This window comes from Octopus bimaculoides, chromosome 16 (genome assembly GCF_046866305.1).
Source record: "Octopus bimaculoides isolate indiv1 chromosome 16, ASM4686630v1, whole genome shotgun sequence".
In the NCBI taxonomy this organism is placed as follows: Eukaryota; Metazoa; Mollusca; class Cephalopoda; order Octopoda; family Octopodidae; genus Octopus; species Octopus bimaculoides.
Window position 1 is genome coordinate 49,687,919 of NC_142943.1, and position 22,634 is coordinate 49,710,552.

At 38.5% G+C, this 22,634-nt stretch overlaps 2 protein-coding genes across 2 annotated transcripts in view; one reads left to right on the forward strand and one right to left on the reverse strand.

The window, feature by feature from the left end:
* Positions 1 to 1,395: 1,395 nt before the first annotated feature.
* On the reverse strand, positions 1,396 to 15,125 carry LOC106882506 (cilia- and flagella-associated protein 20). The gene is made up of 5 exons (XM_014933204.3): positions 14,671 to 15,125; positions 10,760 to 10,839; positions 7,493 to 7,604; positions 3,925 to 4,113; positions 1,396 to 1,617 (listed from the first exon to the last, which is right to left on the reverse strand). Exons 1-5 carry the CDS (start codon positions 14,752 to 14,754, stop codon positions 1,504 to 1,506), a joined length of 579 nt encoding a protein of 192 aa, XP_014788690.1. The 5' UTR covers positions 14,755 to 15,125; the 3' UTR covers positions 1,396 to 1,503.
* A 4,962-nt stretch (positions 15,126 to 20,087) lies between these two features.
* The window catches only part of LOC106882485 (B9 domain-containing protein 1), a 51,299-nt gene continuing 48,752 nt past the window's right edge, over positions 20,088 to 22,634 (forward strand). Inside the window, exon 1 of the mRNA XM_089364778.1 lies at positions 20,088 to 20,243. Within this exon, the coding sequence (XP_089220904.1) occupies positions 20,187 to 20,243 (57 nt within the window). The 5' untranslated portion in view covers positions 20,088 to 20,186. The remainder of the gene's footprint in view (positions 20,244 to 22,634) is intronic.

A 22,634-nucleotide genomic window follows, 5' to 3' on the forward strand; every position in this document is an offset into this window, starting at 1 on the left:
CAGATGAATTGTACACATAGTTTATATTACACTATTGTGCAGATTCTTATACCCCATTCAGTTGAGGGGTTTTATCTTGCAGACACTTGGCACCTCACTAGTGTTAGTGCTACTTAAAAAAGCACCCAATGCAATCTGTTGAGTGGTTGGTGTTCGGAAGAAGATGCAGCTGTAGAAACCATGCCAAAGCAGACATAGAATCAGGTGCAGCTCTCTGTTTCATCTGCTCTAGTTGACCCATCTAACCCATCTAACCCATGCTAGCATGGAAAAAGGGACGTAAAATGATGATGATGATGATGATGATTCACCAAAGGATTAAGATTCACATGTTTGTGGAATATCCAGCCAAATACTTGCCAATTTAATGATTGAATGGCTTGTACATTTATGGTTGGAAATTCTAACCAAGATCCATCTATTCATTATGAAGACTATCAGCCTTGTGTGTTTGTTGGCTGAATAATTATTACGATGATTAAAAAATAAGTAGCGTCATCATCATTTAAAGCCTAGGGCTAAACGTTTTGACAGATGCGAGGAGTTCTCGGACTGTACTGTGCTCAAATGTCTTCTTTAGCAAGGTTTCCATGGCTGAATGTTCCTCCAAAAGCCGTACTGGGTGCATTCTTCATGCCACGTGCACTATTGAAATCACTATGTACTTCACAGGACTATGAGCCCTTGGGGATGTAGGGGATCAACTTCAACGTTAGGAGAGAAAGGGGTTAAACAGGGCATATGAAATACTGAGATATATAAATAGATCCGAACAGAAGAGAAAGAAACCATAAAGAGTTAGCAAGCTGTAATAGGAAATACTTTGCAATGGAATAATTTATTCAAAAAGTATAGCTACAACTTTCTAGCACTACAAAATGATAATTGAGAAGAGAATGAATTAAGTTAAAATAAGACCAGAAGGACTAAAGTTTAAAGACTAAAGACAAATGATACTCATGGTCGACATATATATATATATATATACATACATACATACATACATACATATATATATATATATATATATACACACACACACAAATTTATATGCATATATACCTTTATATATATATATATATATATATATATATATATATATATATATATATATATATATGCACTAACATTTACATATATGTACACAAACACATCTCATATAAAATTATACTTACATTAGTTTTACATACATATATACATATGTATGTATGTATATATGTGTGTGTATATATATATATATATATATATATATATATATATATATCGTTTAACGTCCGCTTTCCATGCTAGCATGGGTTATATATATACATACATACATACGTACGTATGTACGTACATAGACACACACTGTGGACAAATGTGCGAGTAGAGGAAACATATTTTCAATGTAAAGTCTAAGATATTTACAAAGTTTATTGCTTTCAATTCTTTTTTATTTTTTATTCTTTTTATTTGTTTATTTTATTTAATTTTTTTTTTTCTGTTTTAATTGTTAAAAATCACTCAAGGTTTGATCTTGCTTTGTGGAATATATAGTTTGAATTCTCCAGGCAGCTCGTCTTCAGAATATAAACGATCGGAGAAATATACTCGCCGAATACGGCAGTTGGCGTGAATCTGGAAAAGATAGCAGAACGACAATAAGGGAATAGAAAGAAAGAAAGAAACATGGAAAGGAAAATCAATACCACCAGACTCAGTTAACTCAACACCCACATATCTTTATCTTTTATCTCTTACTTGCTTCAGTCACTGGGCTGCAGTAATGCCAGGGCATAGCCTTGAAGGACTTAGTTGAACAAAAATCACTTCAGTACTTGCGTTTTTAAGTCTGAATCTTATTCTATTAGTCTCTATTACCGAACTGTTAGAAGGACAAACACAAACACACATACATATATATATATATATCATCATGATCATCGTTTAACGTCCGCTTTCCATGCTAGCATGGGTTGGACGATTTGACTGAGGACTGGTGAAACCAGATGGCAACACCAGGCTCCAATCTGATTTGGCAGAGTTTCTACAGCTGGATGCCCTTCCTAACGCCAACCACTCAGAGAGTGTAGTGGGTATATATATATATATATATATATATATATATATATATACACACACATAGACACACACACACACACTATGGGCTTTTGCATTTTCCACCTACTAAATTCACTCACAGAACATTAGACAGTCTGGGGCTGTAGTAGAAGACACTTGCCCCAAGAGTCATGCAGTGGGACTGACCCTGAATCCTTTTGGTTGCAAAGCGAGCTTCTTAACCACACAGCCATGCCTAAGCCCATTCATAAATAAATAACTCTACAAGTCTGCTACTCATGGTTAAAATCTTCAGACCACATTTACTAATCTTAGATCTTGCGATAGTTCAATGACCTGTCAACACAATTACACATCTACAGAGTAGGCAATACTGAGTCTAAAGATATTTTCCTAAAACAACTAAACGAAGCAGTTTGAGAATTAATTTTTACATCATGATTTCATCAAAAACGGGGAGAATCATGTGCGATGTGTGATTTACTTATCTATGAACACGGGAAAAGTCATGAATGTCACACATTCCTCCAATACTTGAAACGCAAACCACAAAATTCATAACGAAGTAGAGAAACAAGAGTATCAAATTGAAGGGAGAGCATTCTAAATACAATTAAAAGGGACGTTATCGAAGGGATTAGAGTGACCTGCCCCTGAGCTTTATCATTTTTTTTTTTCGTTATTTTTTTCGGCTGTGTGGTAAGAAATTTGCTTCCCAACCGCAGGCTTCCAGGTTCAGTCCCCAACTGTGTGGTACTTTGGACAAATGTCTTCTACTGTAGCCTCAAGCTGACCAAAACTTTGTCAGCTGACTTGGTAGATGAAAACTGAAAGGAGCCAATACATATGCATGTGTGTGTGTGTGTGTGTGTGTGTGCGGCTTTGTTTGTCCCCGCCTACCACCACCGCTTAAAAACGATGTTGGCGTGTTTACACCTCTGTACCTCAGCAGTCCGGCAGAAGACAGCGATAAAATAAATACCAGTATATAAAAACAGTACTGCGGTCGATTCATTCAGCTAAAACCCTCCAAAGCAGTGCCTCAGCCAATGACTGAGACAAGTAAAAAAGAGAATATATATATATATATATATATATATATATATAAGTTGACAATATACTACAACTTTATCGCTCCACTACTGCTTAAATCTCTCTGAGAGATTTAGAAATATTATATTTCTAATTTTGCTGATCAGTGAATAAACTTCACTATGATTTACATAAGTTTGCGAGGGCGAAACAGGCTTCTTTAACCAGCTGCCAAGCTACTTCAGGCTGATGACGAGCAAAGACTCAGAAACATGTCCCTGAATGCTGGCTAGGCTGGGTGGAGGAGCTTGTCTCCCCCTCTCAAACTTAAGGACACAGTAATTGTGTCAGGGCCGACAGGAAGCGGTCTAGCTTCCTAGGACTAAACGGCAGTAGTGTGTTCCCTTATTGGGATTGTCACATTAAGTTGACAATATACTACAACTTTATATATATATATATATATATATATATATGGGGGCTATCTTTTGATTTGATGTGAAGAAACGTCCAGTAAAAGCACATGGGTTTTGTTTACATTGAATTGGCTAACCCTAACCCTAACCTTAACAGGCCGATTAGATGTAAACAAAACCCATGTGCTTTTACTTGAAAATGCCTAATAGCAACACCTACGGGTAGAACCTGTGATGGGCAGGCACCCCATTTTGGAAGAGGAGCAATTGCTCATATGCCATGGAAAATGGGATAAACTTTGACTTAATAATTTCCCTAAGGCTTGTGACAAACCTAATAAAAAGAGGTAAAGGTCAGTAACAACTCCATACAGAAGTGCATAAATGTTTGCCTAAAATGGATTGAAGCACTTACCTGTACTCTGATTGTCTCAATGTAATTTGTTCCATAGGCTCGTCGTGTAAAGTCAGAGAGGTTAAACTGTATCTGATTCCAGCTGTCATCAAGACGCATCGGCATTGTGCAAATGAAAGGTTTTACACGGGTGGTACTCTGGTAGTTGCTGGCTCGGAATCGACGCCGGACACCTTTGTCATCTAAAACCTACAATAAATCAAACAAAATTATACATGTGTGTGTGTGCATGATTGTACTACCGTTTTACATCCACTTTTCCGGAGCAGCATTAGTTAGATGAATACATACTACTGAGGCATTATGTTAAAGCTTCTTCCGTCCCAGTTCTTTTATTTATTTATTTGTTTCAGTCATTTGACTGTGTCCATGCTGGAGCATTGCCTTGAAGTGATTTTGTCAAACAGTTTTGCCACGGGACTTAAATTTAAGCCTAGTACTTATTCTATCAACATCCTTTGCTGAACTGCTAAGTTACAGCGACATAAACACACCAACACTGGTTGTCAAGCATTGATGGGGGAGGGGGACAAACACAGACACAAAGACATACACACACACACATATATGACAAGCTTCTTTCAGTTTCCATACTGAGGCTACAGTAGAAGACACTTGCCTAAGGTGCCATGCAGTGGGACTGAACCAAGAACCATGTGGTTGAGAAGTAAGCTTCTTAGCACACAGCCATGCCTGCGCACTCGTTTTTTTTTGTCTTTTTCAAATTAGGGATTTTTCAGTCTATCTGTCTCTGAAAGAGCAGAACTAGTGGATGATATGGACAGAAGGAATTGTCAACAAACAACACCAATGGTAGATGAACACTTTTTCAGGTACACAGAATGTAAATATTCACAAAGATCAACACATGCGCTCACACATATATGACAGGCATCGGTACAGTTTCCATTAACTAAATTCATTCAAAATGACTCACAGCATATGTCCTCAATGGGTTGGTAAACAATCATTGTCAGCCTCTCATAGGACATAAAGCTCTTCCAAGGTACCTTTTAACAGCTAAGTAGTTTGAGCTGTTAATACTCTAACCATTTCTCTAGAGATGTTCTGCAAACGACTTGCACATGCAAGTGCTACCAGTCGAAAGCTCTGCATACCGGAAGCCAGGAGAGAATGTGCGCCGTTTTGGGGCCTACCGCTCAATGGCATCAATGCGCACAAGACCCCTCACTGATATGAGATCCCGCTTGCTAGATCAACTGGTTATCAGATAAACCTCAATATTTTTCTAGCCATCGCTCATCTTCTCTTTTTAAACAAATCCAGTGGCTAGCCTTTTCCACTGTAGTTTGGATATCGGTCATGGTGGTATTTACTTTACGATGAGTTAGGCCTAACAATAAGATCAATTGTCTCACACTGTGTCCAACAAACCCTCTACATCGGACTCTGATTGGAAAATGCTCTGCTTTCCAGTTTTGTGTCTTCACATTCCTCAAGGAGGTTTACATAACAGTCAATCTTTCGAGCCCAATTGGCATCCATGTTATCTTCATGAGGAACCGTTAACTCGACTAGATTCACAACTTTCTTTCTTTCACACCACAAAGTTACAGACTAGCATTCACAGAACATGATTATATGTTGTACATTTAGGTCAACTGGTTATGAAAATTTATCCCAACATACTGGAAAACATCGGAAGAAAAAAAATTGATTTTATGGTTGATGTTTCTTTCAGTCTTTATACAGTCCATAAGCCAAACATGGTTAGGTGACACATGGATACTGGTTCTAGAGCAAGGTCAGGATTCTCAGGAAATATGCAACGTAGCAGCTGCAAGGGAGATAACCTCTGCTTAGCATGGGCACAAACATTTTAGGATACTTGTTCTGTAATACACCATCCTTCTGAAACGTGTGTGTGGAGGTGCAATGGCCCAGTGGTTAGGGCAGCGGATACGCGGTTTCGATTCCCAGATTGAGCCTTGTGAGTGTTTAATGAGCGAAAACACCTAAAGTTCCACGAGACTCCGGTAGGGGGGGGGGCGAAACCTGCTGTACTCTTTCACCATAACTTTCTCTCACTCTTTCTTCCTGTTTCTCTTGTACCAACGAAAAGTGTGAGCAATATTAATGCAGTATATGGAGGTTGGACAATAAGCATAAGCCAGTGTCAACGGTGGCTCCAGAAATTCCAAGCCGGAAACAACAACCTAGAAGATGAGCCTCATCCTGGAAGATCTAAAGAGTTCGATGAGGACATCCTGCAAAACCTGGAGGAACAAAATCCCATCATAACTGTTGAGGAACTAGTGGAGAAGCTTGGATTTGGTAATTCAACCATTCACTGACATCTGCATGCCATGGGAAAAGTCAGCAAGTTGGATCGGTGGATTCCTCACAAACTTTCTGAGGCTAATCACATGCAGAGAGTGAAAGTGTGCTTTTCTCTGCTGTCATGTCTCACGAATGAACCTTTTTTAGATCGAATAGTAACTGGTGACGAGGAATGGGTTCTCTATAAAAATGTCAAGCGCTGAAGACAGTGGGTAGGGAAAGGAGAAACACCGGCACCCCAGGCTAAAGAAGGTTTTCGCCCACATAAGGTGCTGTTATCTGTTTGGTGGGATATGAAAGGTTCAGTCCGCTTTGAACTTTTAAACCCAAGCCAAACGATAACAAAGGAGATCTACTGCAAGCAGCTTGAGTGGCTTAAGTCCGTGCTGGAAGAAAAACGACCATCTTTGGTTTCAAGACAAAGGGTGTTCTTTCATCAGGATAATGCATGGCCACATACAGTGAGGATGACATTCCAAAGGCTGGAGCATTATGAATGGGAAACGATGCCCCACCCACTATATTCTCTGGATATTGCCTCATCTGATTATCATTTATTCTGCAGTCTTCAAAACCATTTGGAGAGAAGAAATATGAATTCTGTAGACGAGGTTAGAACAGTACTGGAGGAGTATTTTCTTTCACTGACAAGTGAATTTTGGAAGAGAGGCCTTGCAAGTCTACCAGATAGATGGAAGAGCATTGTAGAAAATGAAGGAGAGTCATATTTTAGATCAGTGGTTCCCAAAATAGGTGGTATTGCAACCCTGGGGGCAGTTGAAAGTTTTAAAGGGGCGTTAAAGAAAAGTGGGGTGATAATGGGGTAACGATTCATGTAAAGACAACAAAATAATGGGTGCATTAGGTTAAGTTTTATTTGTGAAATACAGTTGTTTTGAATTTGCTTCAGAAAGAGGTCTATGTTTGTGATGGTTAGTTGGGGTGGGGGCGCTAGGAATGTGGATTGGGTGTCAAGGGAGCGGCAGCCCCAAAAAGTTTGGAAACCACTGTTTTAGATTAAAAAAGAACTTTGTCTTAATTTTGAAAAATAAAAGAAGTATAAAAAAGATACCTTATTTATGGGATGACCCAATATTTGAGGACTGCAATGGGATATTATTAAATACATACATACAAACACATACACAGCACAAGGTTCAGAAAGGGAACCGCTTTTCAAGAAAGTAATATTTGGACCAAGCCTTTCCATGATGTCAAATGTGAAATTATTGAGTTAGAATGAGTCAAGAGCAAATATGCTATTTACCTGTACTTCAAATGTGAAATATTTTTTGAGATTTTTAATTATCATCACCAAAAAGGGTAGTTTGATGCCAAGAGTTTTCTTTGGATCAGCAGGACATGTAATGTATGTGGTACTGCAAAAATAGTCAAACAAGATAAAATAATAATAATGGTTTCACATTTTGGCACAAGGCCAGCAATTTTAGAGGAAGGGATAAGTTGAATACATTGACCCTCTTCTCCCCAGTATTCAACTGGTACTTATTTCATCAAACCCAAAAGAATTTGAACTCAGAATGTTAGGATGAATGAAATGCCGCTAAGCATTTTGCTTGGGATGGTAACGATTCTGCCAGCTCACCACTAAACAACAAATAATAATAATCTTTTCTACTAAAGGTACAAGGCCTGAATTTTAAGGGCAGGGGGGGTAGTCAATCACATTGACCCCAGTACTCGACTGGTACTTATTTTATTGACCCTGAGAAGATGAAAGACAAAATCAACCTTGGCAGAATTTGAACTTAAAAGGTGGACCAAATGCTACTAAACATTTCCCCAGGCTTGCTAACGATTCTGCCAGCTTGCCATCTTAACAACAACAACAACAACAACAACAACAACAACAACAACAACAACAACAACAACAATAGTTTCTCCACCATCATCTCTCTCACTATCACTCCCTTTGTCTTACTCTACAACTCACTTTCCCTTGTTTTCCAACAAGGATATCCATGTACCTACTCTACAGCAAGATACCTAATAATACCTGTCCCCTCCCCCTCTCTACCTTAAAATCTCTCACCTGGCACAAAGCCCCACCCACTCAATAACAACTCCTGCCCTGTAGAGAGGGTTCTTGTCTTGCAAGGTACTTGGTGATCCTGTCAGTGCAGGTGATGATGCCACATAAAATGATGAACATAAAAACATATTCAATCCTTTTGCTGACGATTTTATTGATTAAGTAATAGTATGGGCAGAGCCATGGCTGTTTAATTAAGAAATCTGCTTCAGAACTATGTTGTTACAGGTTCAATACCACTGCTCAAAACCTTAAGCAAGTGCCTTCTGCCATAGCACTAGCTAAACCAAAGCCTTGTGAGTGAAATTTTGTAAGAGTTGGGGGAAAAAATGTTTGAAAGCCCATCTGAGAGATCATAACATTTCTATTCTTTGGAAGTAGACATAATTTGTTGACCACTTTTAAACACCACAAGCTGGCCTTTGCATGCTGTTAGCAGAATCAGCTCTGTTATAGTCATGTGAGCAAGGTTTTCAGTTTGAAGAAAACTTTCTCCATTTCTTACCAAACTCAGATGCTCTGAAAATGATCATGGCTTCTACTCTTATTCCACTGAAAAAAACCCATTAAAAAAGAAAAACAGGTTATTGATAACACCTAGGTGATGTTTCAAGAATGAGGGGATGATCCAGGGAGGAGCCATGCACATTCCACCTGGACTCAGCTCCCTCTCAAATAGCCCTAGTGACCCAAGAATGATGGGCTGACAGTTTTCATGATTATGTGACCCGACCCTACACTAAAACATGGCCTCCTACTGCTCCTGAATTGAACTCCTTCAATTTCTAAAACTGGGGTGTTATTTGATGTGTGTGTATGTGTTGTGTAGAGCAGAGGTGAATGACCATCTAGTAGCCACATGATGCCAAGGATTCATTAAGAGTTGCTGTCTCGAACATGGTAGGTGGGTGGGCGATACCTAATCTTGGTATGTAGTTATTACTGTGGCCATAACAGGACCATTAATGGTTGAGGACAGTTTTGATGAATGATCTGTTACTTTAATGCATTTTACCAGTGGCACAGATAGTGTGTGTGCAGCTCCGAGCAGCCCTTGAGTCAGTACTCTATACAGGCATATACAGCAGACCCAAAAATGCCACCTAGACCACCCCTTAACTACTCTATGAAGGAGTGCTGAAAACTTTCTGGCTTTGGGTAAAAGAAAATACAGGAGAATCAGTTATGATTTTATTCAACATATTCCTCTCTCAAATCCACACACTTATTGCAGTCATCCTTCAGTTTTTCTAAGCCCAGTAAAATAACTCTGGGTCTCTTTCAACATGGTTTTTACGGCTGCATGCCCTTCCTAGCACCAACCACCCCGTGGAGTGGACTGAGTGCTTTTTACATGGCATCAGCACAAGTGAGGTCAGTTTTGACATGCTTTTCACAGCTAGATGCCTTTCCAAATGCCAACCACTTCAGAGTGTGGACTGGATGCTCTTTACATGGCAACAGCACTAGTTGGGTCACTAAGTAACGTGCAAGACAAGGAATTTTTGAGAGGGGAGAGGGGCATTGGAGGAGGTACTCAATATTGCAAGTGCTAGCACAGTAACGTGCCAGCCCCAATATTTGACCCTCAGAAGAAGAGAAGTTGGAAAGAAAGGCAAACTTGCTATCTTCAATTCGGTTTTTGTGCCTATTTCAACCTATGGTCATGAATATAGGGTAATGTCTGAAAGAGTAGGATCCCAAACACAAATGGTTGGGGTTCCTTTAAAGGATCTCTGGAGTAATGTTGTCTATCAGTAAAAAAAAAAAAATGTACACACCAGAGAGAAAAACTGATAAATTTGTGTATTCAGACAAAATGCCTTGTGGTGTTTATAAACATCCTTGTCACTTTCACCATCAGAAATGAAATGCACCAGTGACTGGTTCATTAGAAACCTCTAACAGAACTTTTTCTTTACAAAATACATTTACTGCTACTACATCATCACCACCACCATCAAAATTATTATTTAATGCCTGTTTTCCATGCTGGCATGGGTTGGGCGGCTTGACAGGAGCTGGTTAGGCAGAAGACTGCACTAAGCTTCAGTTTCTGTTTTGGCATGGTTTTTATGGCTGGATGCTCTTCCTAACAACAGCCACCCCACTGGCCCAAACCATTAGGTACCACAGGTAAGAACATTTCCCCACTGTTAGTAGTAGCCATATTATAAAATTTGTGAGTGTTCCATTACCTGACGGTACCAAGTTGAATACTGCTGGGGATAGAACTTGGACAAGGAAAAAGATTTACCAACTTGGCTTCTCCTCATGTATGCTGCATGCAAGAAGTAACCAACGACTTAATCAGTGACAAAACTCACCTTTAATTAATATCTCATAAGTTTGTTTTGAAATTAAAGACATTATTTAACCTCTCAATATTCTAAGTAGATAAACCTGGCTGCTGTATAAAGGATGACAGAGTGGAAGAGAAGGAATTTATAGAGTGAGAAGAATGAAGCTGGTAGTATTTACCTGACATTTGTGCCAACTATTTCAAGAACCAATGATTGAATGTCATTGTCTGTGATTCGTTTGATGTGACCATTACGAACCTGCAAGACAATATCAGAAACAAATCAATAATTACATACAAGTAAACACACGTGTTTATTGAAGTAAGCATGCTAGGGATGGTTAACAGAATCACACTACAAACCCTGGCATACTTCAGAGAGCAGTTATATTTCTTAACCCTTTAACATTCAGATTACTCTGTCAAATGTAATGCTTGTTATTTCCACATTGTATTGAATTAAACTTGCACTATTTTGTAGCTTTGGGGTTTTGATAATACGATTGCTTATTTTTAGAATGATCATGTAGGTGTGGAAGCTGGATCTGGCTGGTGGGACAATTGGGCTGGATAAACTCTTCCTTCTTTACATCAATAATCTGATCTAACTAAACACACAGTCTTATTCTCCACCCCACATTAACCATCCATCCACCCACATGAAATCTAGATACATCATGTCGGATTTGCACTGTTTTCCAACACAGAGATCATGATATCAGCCCTCCAATAAGTGCATGGAAAACTAGTTGCTTTCTAAATCAATTCAAAACAAATACAAATATCATGGTAACAATCTTGCACTAGACCTTCTGTGCTTAAGCAAGAACAAAACACAAACTAAAACACTCAATTTTGCTAAGTGACTACACATATTTCTCTCTGTTAAAAATCTATTCCAAAAACTATATTTACTTTTCAGTGGAAAAATACTTCAACTTTATTAGTGGTTGATATTCTCATAAAGCTCAATTAAGATCCACAATTAAGTACTGCACATGCATCTCAGACAGTGCTGTTGCAACTCAAACGTGCTACACTGTGACTGGAAAGTGATCCAGAGAGTGATTATATATATATATATATATATATATATATATATATATATATATAATGAACTAGTCTTGTATACAACACTCTTTATGGCATCATGTTAAATATAATTTAACATTAGTATCCTTAAAATCAACCTTACGGGAAATAAGTTTTGCCAAATTAGTGTGAATTATTCTTTTATTTGTTTCAGTCATTTGACTGTGGCCATGCTGGAGCACCGCCTTTAGTTGAGCAAATTGACCCCAGGTCTTATTCTTTGTAAGCCTAGTACTTATTCAATCGGTGTCTTTTGTGGAACAGCTTAGTTACAGGGACGTAAACACACTAGCAACGGTTGTCAAGCGTTGTTGGTGGGGTGGGGGGGGGGGAGACAAACACAGACACACAAACATATGTGGTTGGTAAGCAAGCAACTTACCACACAGCCACTCCTGCACCTATGATAAAGAATTTTTCAGCCTTAATGCAATTTCCTAAAAGGAATTTTGAAGTTTTGATACATATTTTTACTCTTACATTCATCTGGCAAGACAAGCATAATCTCTGATCAGTGGTCATTCAGAATAGCTATTAACTTCCCAGCCACACATGCTAAGGGGTGAGTTCAAAATCAAGAGGGCGATGTCAACAATGGATCATGCATGAGGTAACTCGTTCCCCCACAACAAAAAAAAAAAAAAGAAAAGAAAAGAAAAGCAGGAGTAGCTGCGTGGTAAGTGACTTGCTTACCAACCACATGGCTCTGGGTTCAGTCCCACTGCGTGGCACCTTGGGCAAGTGTCTTCTACTATAGCCTCAGGGCGACCAAAGCCTTGTGAGTGGATTTGGTAGACGGAAACTGAAAGAAGCCCGTCGTATATATATGTATGTGCGTGTATCTGTGTTTGTCCCCCCCAACATCACTTGACAACCGATGCTGGTGTGTTTACGTCCCCGTAGCCTAGCGGTTCGGCAAAAGAGACCGATAGAATAAATACTAGGCTTCCAAAGAATAAGTCTTGGGGTCGATTTGCTCGACTAAAAAGGCAGTGCTCCAGCATGGCCGCAGTCAAATGACTGAAACAAGTAAAAGAGTCAAATCTTCCTCAAATTACACTCTCCATCGATTTAAGGCAAAGCACACATTTGATAATGTAGTTGAAGATACAGTAAGAAAGGCAGGAGAGATTTACAAACGGAATGGTTTTGATCACAGGTCCGCTAGACCAGGGCTAACCCAGGGATATACAATAAAACATATGCCAACCCGCGGTAATAACAAAACTGTAAGGTTTGGCTATTCTAGGACTTAGGTAGGATTTATTTATTTATTTTTGCATATCTTAAAACCAAGAAAACGGAATAAAATGTGATAACGAGAGATGAAGATTTCACAATCTCCACTGAAAATTCCCACAAATTCCCAAAGATAATGTTCTTGGGCGAAAGGTACCAACGACCACACCCACCCGATTCTCTCTCCTAAAAGAGAAAAGGGTCTTTGTTTCATAATAAACAAAAAGTCAATTACGAAATATATACGAAAGTAACGCTCAAACACTCTCAATATAATAATGTACCCGGGAATAATTCAAGGGAAATAACTCAAATAGACAGACTGAAAAAGTGTTGGAAATAAAATATAGAATACACGTCCGGACCACTTAACCGGCTTTCAGAAATCCGGGAATATTGTGCAATATTCTATACCCTCTATTGAACAAACACACCTTAGTTTTGAAGTCGGTTAATTTGCAAATGGTGTGTTTAAAAATCGTTCAGTTCTTTAGTGTTCTATGTCGATCAATAAAGATTAAACATACTCTGCTTTAGAAGTGTATTAATTTGAATCTGTTTCTGTTAAATGAAATTTTGTTCTTTACCATCCTTTGTTTAACTTTCATCCTATAAATGTTATACTGTATACATAATAGAGTATGATGTATTTAAAGAGTTTTAAGTGGATTAATAAATATCAAACAGACCCTGTTTTAGAAGTGTGTTGATGGGAATCTGTTATGCACAATTTAGTTCTTTACTTTTCACAATTTATCAAGTGTATGTTTTAGGGTGTCTCTTGAAAATAGGAAAATTCACACACAATCCAGGATACTTCCGATTCCAAGAGTACCGGATAATTTGTCCGGTACCGTATAAATAAATGGTAATAATAATAATAATAATAATAATAATAATAATAATAATAAGATGCGTTTAGTCGATCGTAAGATAAAGAATTTGACTTGAGTTATAGTTAACGTTCACCGATTCTGTTATTTGGAAATAAATAATTCTGGGTGAAGTAAAAATGAGAACTTGTCATTGTCTGTTGTTTCCTAAATGGGGAGGATTCGTGAAATACTGTTGTAAAACAGGGATCGAATTCTAGTTGCAGTTTAACAAAGCCGTGAGTTACCTAAGAAAATAGCACGACTGACAACTTAAGCTTCACTGTTTTCTCTATTTATAACACTAGCACATGTATTTGAGCAGGCATACATGTTTTATAAAATGTTAAATTCATTTATTTATTGACATTTAAAACAATAAAAACTGTATTTAATTAATGCTGGGGGCATAAAAAAAAAATTAACTATTCATTCATTAACCTAAGTTTATAAGTTTCGCTCAACAGACAGCGATTAAGAGAGAGATGGCGTGTAATTACTGCTATGACAGTTAACAAAAGCAACAAAAACTAATAAACAAAAGAACGTGATCGACTAACAAGGTGTAATAATCAAGTAATATCTGAGAAGACGATTCGGATTGCTTATATGTTAAACAGCTTTTGGGTAAAATTGTCATCGTATTTTTTAAAAATGTTCTAGTGTAAAATTGTAATTAATATAAAACAAAAATGCGGTCTTGTATCTTATACAATATAATATTTATTGTACATGCAACTGATATTCCTAAATTTTTCACATCAATACATTAAAAAGGTATGCTGTTGCTAAGAACGAGAATAAATTAATAACAATAATAATATATATATTTTTGTTCTTTTGATGATGCACTTTAAAATTAAACTCGAGGAAAACGAAGCACTCACCTTTTTGTCCCATATCTGAAGCGGTTTACTGCCAACACTGTATAATATCGACAAAAACCCACTCTGGAAGGTATTTTTAAACATTATGAAATATAAATATACGGGCAATTGGCCAACGCACAGAATCCGAATATATATAAGTATATATATAAGTAATTTATTTAAAAAAAAGCTAAGCACACTTGAGAAGTTAAAGTTTAGTTCCTAAATAAACATGTCACTCTTGTTATTTCCGACCAAGCACAAACTCTGTTGCTAAGGAACTTTCTCCGCGTTCACTTTGAAGGTAAATGAATAGACTTCCACCCTTCCTCCTTCTCGTCTTCCCTCATTAAGTAGCGACTAATAATCTTAATAGAACATGGATGTTGTCAACACATATGCGTATATATAGACGAGTAAAATTAAAAGTTAATCAGCAGAACCTACGATATGGAAAGGGAATTCAATGTAACGGATTATATTTTCGTAAGTTGTCGCATAGAGTGTTCCGGTCTGGCGCATTGATACCAAGTTGCCGCGGTAACAGAGAATAACAACATGAGGTCTTAAACAGAGATAATAAATAAATAAATAAATAAATAAATATGTAAATTGTGTGTGTAGTATGTGTGTGTGTGTGTGTGTGTGTGTGTGTGTGTGTGTATATATATATATATATATATATATATATATATATATATATATACACACTTTCTTATGAAGTAAATTAGCATTTCTTTCGTTGTAATAAATATTTCTGAGTTACAAATAAGATTATGGGTGACAGGGAGGTTAGTGAATGATTTCCAATATTCAAAGAATGAAAAAATCTCATATTTTCGGCAAAAGGATGTGTATATATGTGATAGTCAAGTTTTTTTCTTCTCAAGAGCATTAGGAGCTGAAGCAGGTTTTTTAATTTTTTTTATATATAGATAAATATATAGATAAATATAGGCGCAGGAGTGGCTGTGTGGTACACATGGTTCCGGGTTCAGTCCCACTGCATGGCACCTTGAGCAAGTATCTTCTACTATAGCCTCGGGCCGACCAAAGCCTTGTGAGTGGATTTGGTAGACGGAAACTGAAAGAAGCCCGTCGTATATATGTATATATATGTATGTGTGTTTGTGTGTCTGTGTTTGTCCCCCCCCCACCATCTCTTGACAACCGATGCTGGTGTGTTTATGTCCCCGTAACTTAACGGTTCGGCAAAAAGAGACCGATAGAATAGGTACTAGGCTTAAAAAGAATAAGTCCTGGGGTCGATTTGCTCGTCTAAAGGTGGTGCTCCAGCATGGCCGCACTCAAATGACTGAAACAATTAAAAGAGTAAAAGAGTAATATGAATTTATTGTCCCAGTATACTTAATTACATACATATTCCACATAAAAAATATAAAAACAGAAGAAAAATATAATCATGAATGAAGAAAAAAGAAAAAAAAAACACCAATTCAATAGTAAGTTACCGGAACTTATTGAAGCAAGCCAACACGCTCGCGGTATTATCGATGGCGATGGCGAGGCTAAGACGTTGGAACAGTCAAGCACCCGCACGGGCATCACATGACACCTCGGTAAGGTGAGCCGCCAACGATGACAAGAGCTTCGCTGTCAGCGGCCCAGCCCCTCCAAACGTCTCAAACGTTATAGGCTAGAAGAAATGGCTCTCCGACAAGTCCCGATACTTCAGAATTTTGTTCCGTTTGGTTACGGAAATGGTGACTTTCCCCATTTACCTCAGCATCCAGGATGTGGGAAAGCGTAAAGATGTCACTGACTGTGACATCCCAGATGAGGCATCTAAGTCTAACCCAGGGATAAGGGGTAAGACTATCTGGTCTCTTCCCATCACTTCTGGATAATCTCGCTGGCTCCAGAACTGAGGGGATATTAACCCGAGCCTGGCCCCTTTAAATGATTAGGTTTAGTTGGGTGTGACGAGCAAAACGACCAGCATTTAGGCGGCAAGACAAGCCATGAAGGCCTGTGGGGTCGAAGGGCGGAACATAGTGACATCTCAGTCCCCCCACAGACATTGGCTCCCACTCTGAGTGCAATGGAGGTGCAGAGTTCATCCAGACTAAGTAAGCGCCAATGTTGGCCACAGGCAGGACATCAACTCAGTCCCCTATGAATTTCGTACTGAGAGGGGACAGACAATATTCCTCTTTTTCATTGCTATTCTTATATGTTCTTAGCACACACGCACACATCCATTCCCCTCGCATCGCACGGTCTCTTACAAATTGGTGACCGACCGTGTGATGTACAAAAGAGCCATTCTCATTACCTCGCACCGCACGGTCATTCCAAACTAGTGACAAAGACAGTGTGATGTACTAAGGAGCCATTCCCATCACCTCGCATCGCACGGTCTCTTACAGTCTTAATTAAAAGAAATACATGTTAGACAAAGTAGTCGTAAATGCAATTGAAATGACCTGTATGTGTATGTAAATCAGGTAAAGTATTATCACTTACTTTTGAACCAAATGATTCTTTTGGAAGCCGTTGTAAGGTAATAGGAACGAAGCTAGCTTAAACGAAAATATACAGTTCATTATGAGGCAGAGATGTCATCCAAACTTTCGAGGAGCGAAGTTAGCATACATGAACTAAGCAGTTCAGGAGGTAACAAGCCAAGAGCCGATATAATTCCAAGCTGGTTGCACGAAGTTGAAGGTGAAAAAACAAAAACTGTATCATGTTGAAAGAAGAACTGTTTCTGTTGTGCTGTCTTTTCGCCCGCTGCTTAAAAACTCTCGCGTCTCTGTTTGGGCAGAAAACTGCCTTTTATATTCCTACGCGTCCAGCCCTCATTGACTGGAGTATGTCAACGTACAACTGTGCTATGCTACGGCAACATAAGTAGCTTTCCTGACTCACTACAAGCTTATTTCTTGTTCTTAAACACTTAGCCACTATCTGTTTAAGACACATGACAGGTACAAAAGCTTTATATTATACAGAAAGCATTATATTGTTATGCTGATGTATCTCCCAAGAAATGAAAAAGGGGTAAAATTTAGAACCCGAGTAATGACTGGTCAATAGAAAAGTTTTTAGAGGAAAAGTATAGGAAATTCAATTGTCATAACAACTATAAACTATAATATTTTGGGTCCTTGCCCTTCGTCAGAGAGTTAGGAAATTTTGAAAATATGGTATTGTCGCTTAGTTTTTCTTTTAATATTTATCAAGGCCTAATTCCCCATAAGAGGGGGTAGCCACAACAAGACACACATCAGGCATTCTATTCATTTCCCAACTCAAAGAGGCGAGCCCCGTCCTATGCTCGGGTCAAGACATAGAAAGCAAACGCCCGATATCAGCAGCGGGGCTCGACAGCATATGCTGGTTTACCCTCGCCGCATCATGCTGGTTCCATATCCCTTTGAGCAATATCAATTCACTCATTCGTCCACAAACAATCTCCAAGCTTGTCTATCATTCATAAACTCTCTTGCCTCTCTCACTCCTACACCTCTAACCACCAAAGCTTTCCTCACTCCATCCATCCACACAAACCGTGATCTGCCTCTGATTCTGCTGCCTACCACTTCTGCCTTCATCACTCTCCTCACCATCTGCTCCTCATCCATCCTCAGCACGTGGCCAAACCACCTCAACGTACGTCTATCCATTTTGGTTCATAGATTTTCTCTCATTCCTGCTCGCCTTCGCACCTCCTCATTCCTCATCTTATCCATCCCTGTCACACCAACCATAGCCCTCAAACATCTCATCTCAAACACATCTAGTCGCCTCCTTTCCGCCCCTCTCAGACCCCACACTTAGTAGTATTCATAATTTAACATCCTACAGCTGAACGAAATATCCTTTTTCTATTTTCGTTCAGGTTAATGAACAACACTTAATGACATACTTGACAGGTGCTCGTCACTGTAACCGGTTTTGTGCAGTTCTCAATGGTTGGTGTATAGGTTGGTTATCCGTCAACTCTTTCACATCATCACTCCACATCTGACAACGTGTTCTTCCGTGACAGCACCTTCCAGGGTTAGAATCAGAGGCGTGACTAATAGGGGAGCGACCGCTCCACGCGAGGACGTTTTTCAAAATAGGCGTCTTTTATAAAATGCATAACCAATGAGCCAAAATCGTTTAGTATGAATTACGGCACCTTTTTTATGTGCTCGCTCCCCCTGCTTTTAGAACCTGGCTACAGCCCTGGTTAGAATTATATGTATCAGTCCTACTGAGGCAGTCGAAGGGCTGTGGAATTCATTTGCACACAGTGTTCAGAAACCTGGGACGTTTGCCTTCTTAGTCCAAGATACATTCTTTTACATATTTTAGTCATTTGACTACGGCCATGCTGGAGCACGGCCTTAAAGGGTTTTAGTCGAAGAAATCGACCCCAGGACTTATTCTTTGTAAGCTTAGTACTTATTCTATAGGACTCTTTTGCCGAACCGCCAAGTTACGGGGGCGTAAACGCACCAACATCGGTTGACAAACGATGGCAGGGGAACACACACACACACATCAAGTATATATATATATATATATATATATATATATATATATATATATATATATATATATATGAACATATATACGTATACTACGAACTTCTTTCAGTCCCCGTCTACCAAATCCACTCACAGGGCCTTGGTCGACACAAGGGGCACGCAGGGAGATTGAACCCGGAACCATGTGGTTGGGAAGCAGGCGTCTTACCAAACAGAGAACGAGCATCCATAAGATCTGCAACACATGGCGCCAGTACAACAGTTCAAAGTTGCAAACTTTGTTCCACTGCTCAACAGCTGCTGTGCAGTGCAATTTAGAGGACCAGTGAAATGTGGGGTAACATTAAAAAAAAAACAAAAAAAACAAAAATACGTATTTTAAAAATTTTGTTTTGGTAAAGGCTTCCTCATCACTTATATGAAGTGCGTGGGGAAAAAGAAATAACTGGAAAAATCCCGTCGTAAATGGACAAAATCCAACTTACCTGAGACCGTCATTCCATCCGTCCGTCCGTCCGTCTGTCTGTCTGTCTGTCTGTCTGTCTGCCTGTCTATCTATCTATCTATCTATCTATCTATCTATTTACCTGTCTACCTGTCTATCTGTCTGTCTACCTGTCTGTTTACCTATCTATCTATCTGTCTGTCTGTCTGTTTGTCTGTACATATGCATGTACGTACTATGCATCTATGTATGTAAATGTGTGTATGCTTGTGTATGTGTGCGTGCGTGCGTTTATAAACATATATACACTCACACACGCACAAACATACATACATACATACATATGTATAAACACACTCAATGTAATGTTCAGAGAGAGAGAGAGAGAGAGAGAGAGAGAGCACATACACACAAAAGACACATAAGTATGAATTATCTCTTGAACAGGCTTTCAATACTTTTATATTAAATGCGCACAAACGCCCACACACATTCACACTAATACAGTATGTGAAATAACTTCATACGAAACTACAGCTGCTTGATGGATGTTAAAAGAAACTAATGCGCTTGCCTAACAACACAACATGGCGTCTAGTAGCGTGTTTTTATTGAACATCAATGGACAGATTGAAAGCGGCGAAGTAAGTCAGATTTAAATTTAATGTTTACGTATCTTTCATTTTTAAAATAATATCATTTACTTAATGTCTATAATAGAAAGAGTCTTGTCTGATGTGTTATTTACTACCTCCGTTCATTGTTCCACGACTATTTGTCGCTAGAGTCGCGGAGGGATTTTGTGATTACGTGATCGCTGGACCCATAAATAGGGGAACGAAATTTGCTTCAGGGATGCAAACCCAATTCTCATATATTTTACAAAGAAGATCGATTTTGTTCAATATAAAAAAAGGAACCCAATTATAATAATAATTATATTTGTACAGCAATCAGATAAGATAAATCCAATGATGGAAAAAGTGACGTTTAAAAAGTTTTTACGATTGTTCGTTCGTTTTGGCGATTATATTTTTGAGGATGCTGAAAGTTTTTTTCATTGCCACCTCACCCCGCCAAAAAATGTTAGAGAGTGCGCTTCCACCCCATAATCAGAGTCAGAAACAATTAAGGGGTAGCTGGAGTCAGAGTTGGCAATGGTAAAACTATACTGACTCCGACTCCCAATGTTTGTATTCTTTAATATAAACCAGTTCTAACATAGAGGCCTACTCAAAGTACAGGTGTATGCATATGCTTTATGAGATATGTAGACCACAATCACTTAATTACATAAAGAGGAGTCAGAGTCAGAGGTACCAATAGTAGAGGAGTCAGAATCAAAGTTTTTTGTTTTGACTTCACAGCCCAGTCTTCAAAACTTTCCCTTCTCCTAAATTCAGCTGCCCACTCTTGCATCATTAATAAAGCTGGCTCTTGTGCGGGTGGCACATAAAATACACCATTTTGAGAGTGGCCGTTGCCAGTACCGCCTGACTGGCCTTTGTACCGGTGGCACGTAAAAGCACTCACTTCACACTCGGAGTGGTTGGCGTTAGGAAGGGCATCCAGCTGTAGAAACTCTACCAAATCAGATTGGAGCCTGGTGTAGCCATCTGGTTTCACCAGTCTTCAGTCAAATCGTCCAACCCATGCTAGCATGGAAAGCGGCCGTTAAACGATGATGATGATGATGATGATGATGGAGTGATATAGCAACCACTTCATGAATGTCCTTGGGGGCTAAGCTGTTTTTCTGCCAGTACTTGATAACACCACAATGCTGAATTTTGTCCATTTTCAAGAGAGGTCATGACTAGTTATTTTTGAAGTGTTCTTTGAACAGTCAGATGTCAGTTTACCTGTAAAGAAACAATGCAGTTATTAATAAGAAGGGATGAAATTAATGCATGCAAGATTTCACAGCTCTCACATCGCCCCTTCATAGTCAGCATATGAACTTTACAGCCCACCCTTATACTTCAGTTATTGACATAAAAGGGTTAAAGTTATCTTCAGAGAATCAATAGCTTGTGCAATGTAGCTGACTCTATTTCATTATGCTCTTTTGTACTTTTTAGATTAAAATCCTTATAAGGCATAAACAAATGAAACTGAAAAGCCTAGTATTTAGTAGGCGCAGGAGTGGTTGTGTGGTAAGTAGTTTGCTTACCAACCACATGTTTCTGGGTTCAGTCCCACTGCGTAGCACCTTGGGCAAGTGTCTTCTACTATAGCCTAGGGCAGACCAAAGCCTTGTGAGTGGATTTGGTAGATGGAAACTGAAAGAAGCCCATCGTATATACGTATATATATATATATATATGTGTGTGTGTGTATATGTTGTGTGTCTGTGTTTGTCCCCCAACATCGCTTGACAACTGATGCTGGTGTGTTTAGGTCCCCGTAACCTAGCGGTTTGGCAAAAGAGACCGATTTAATAAGTACTAGGCTTACAAAGAATAAGTCCTGGGGGTCGATTTGATTCGACTGAAGGCGGTGCTCCAGCATGGCCGCAGTCCATTGACTGAAGCAAATAAAGAAAGAAAGAAAGGAAGATCCCACTGGGTAATTGCTGAAATTAAGATCCTTTCTTCCTATTTTATGCAAAATGTTTCTTGTAGAAATTTTAATCAAAATATTTCCTTTTTCATAGATTTGAAATTTGAAATCAATGAAATGTGGCTTTATAAAATTTAATTGTTCAACAAGAGATTATCTGAAATTAATATCTAATTAAAAAAAAAAATCAATTTTTTAAAAATTCACATGAATTTCATTTCCATAATTCTATTTATTTTTTTAAAATTAAATTTTAGTTTCAGTTTGAATTTGAATTTAATTTTCTTTTTTCTTTTTTTTTAATTTCCATTCAATATTTTCTTTTACATCATATATATCTTAAAAAATCATTTATGAAGTGGAATTTTTCATGAAGTATTTCTTGTTTTGTTATATTTTTTTCTGTCAGAGAGGAGAAGTCATTTTGAAATTTCAAATTGATAAATTGAATAAACGAAACAAAAATATAAAAC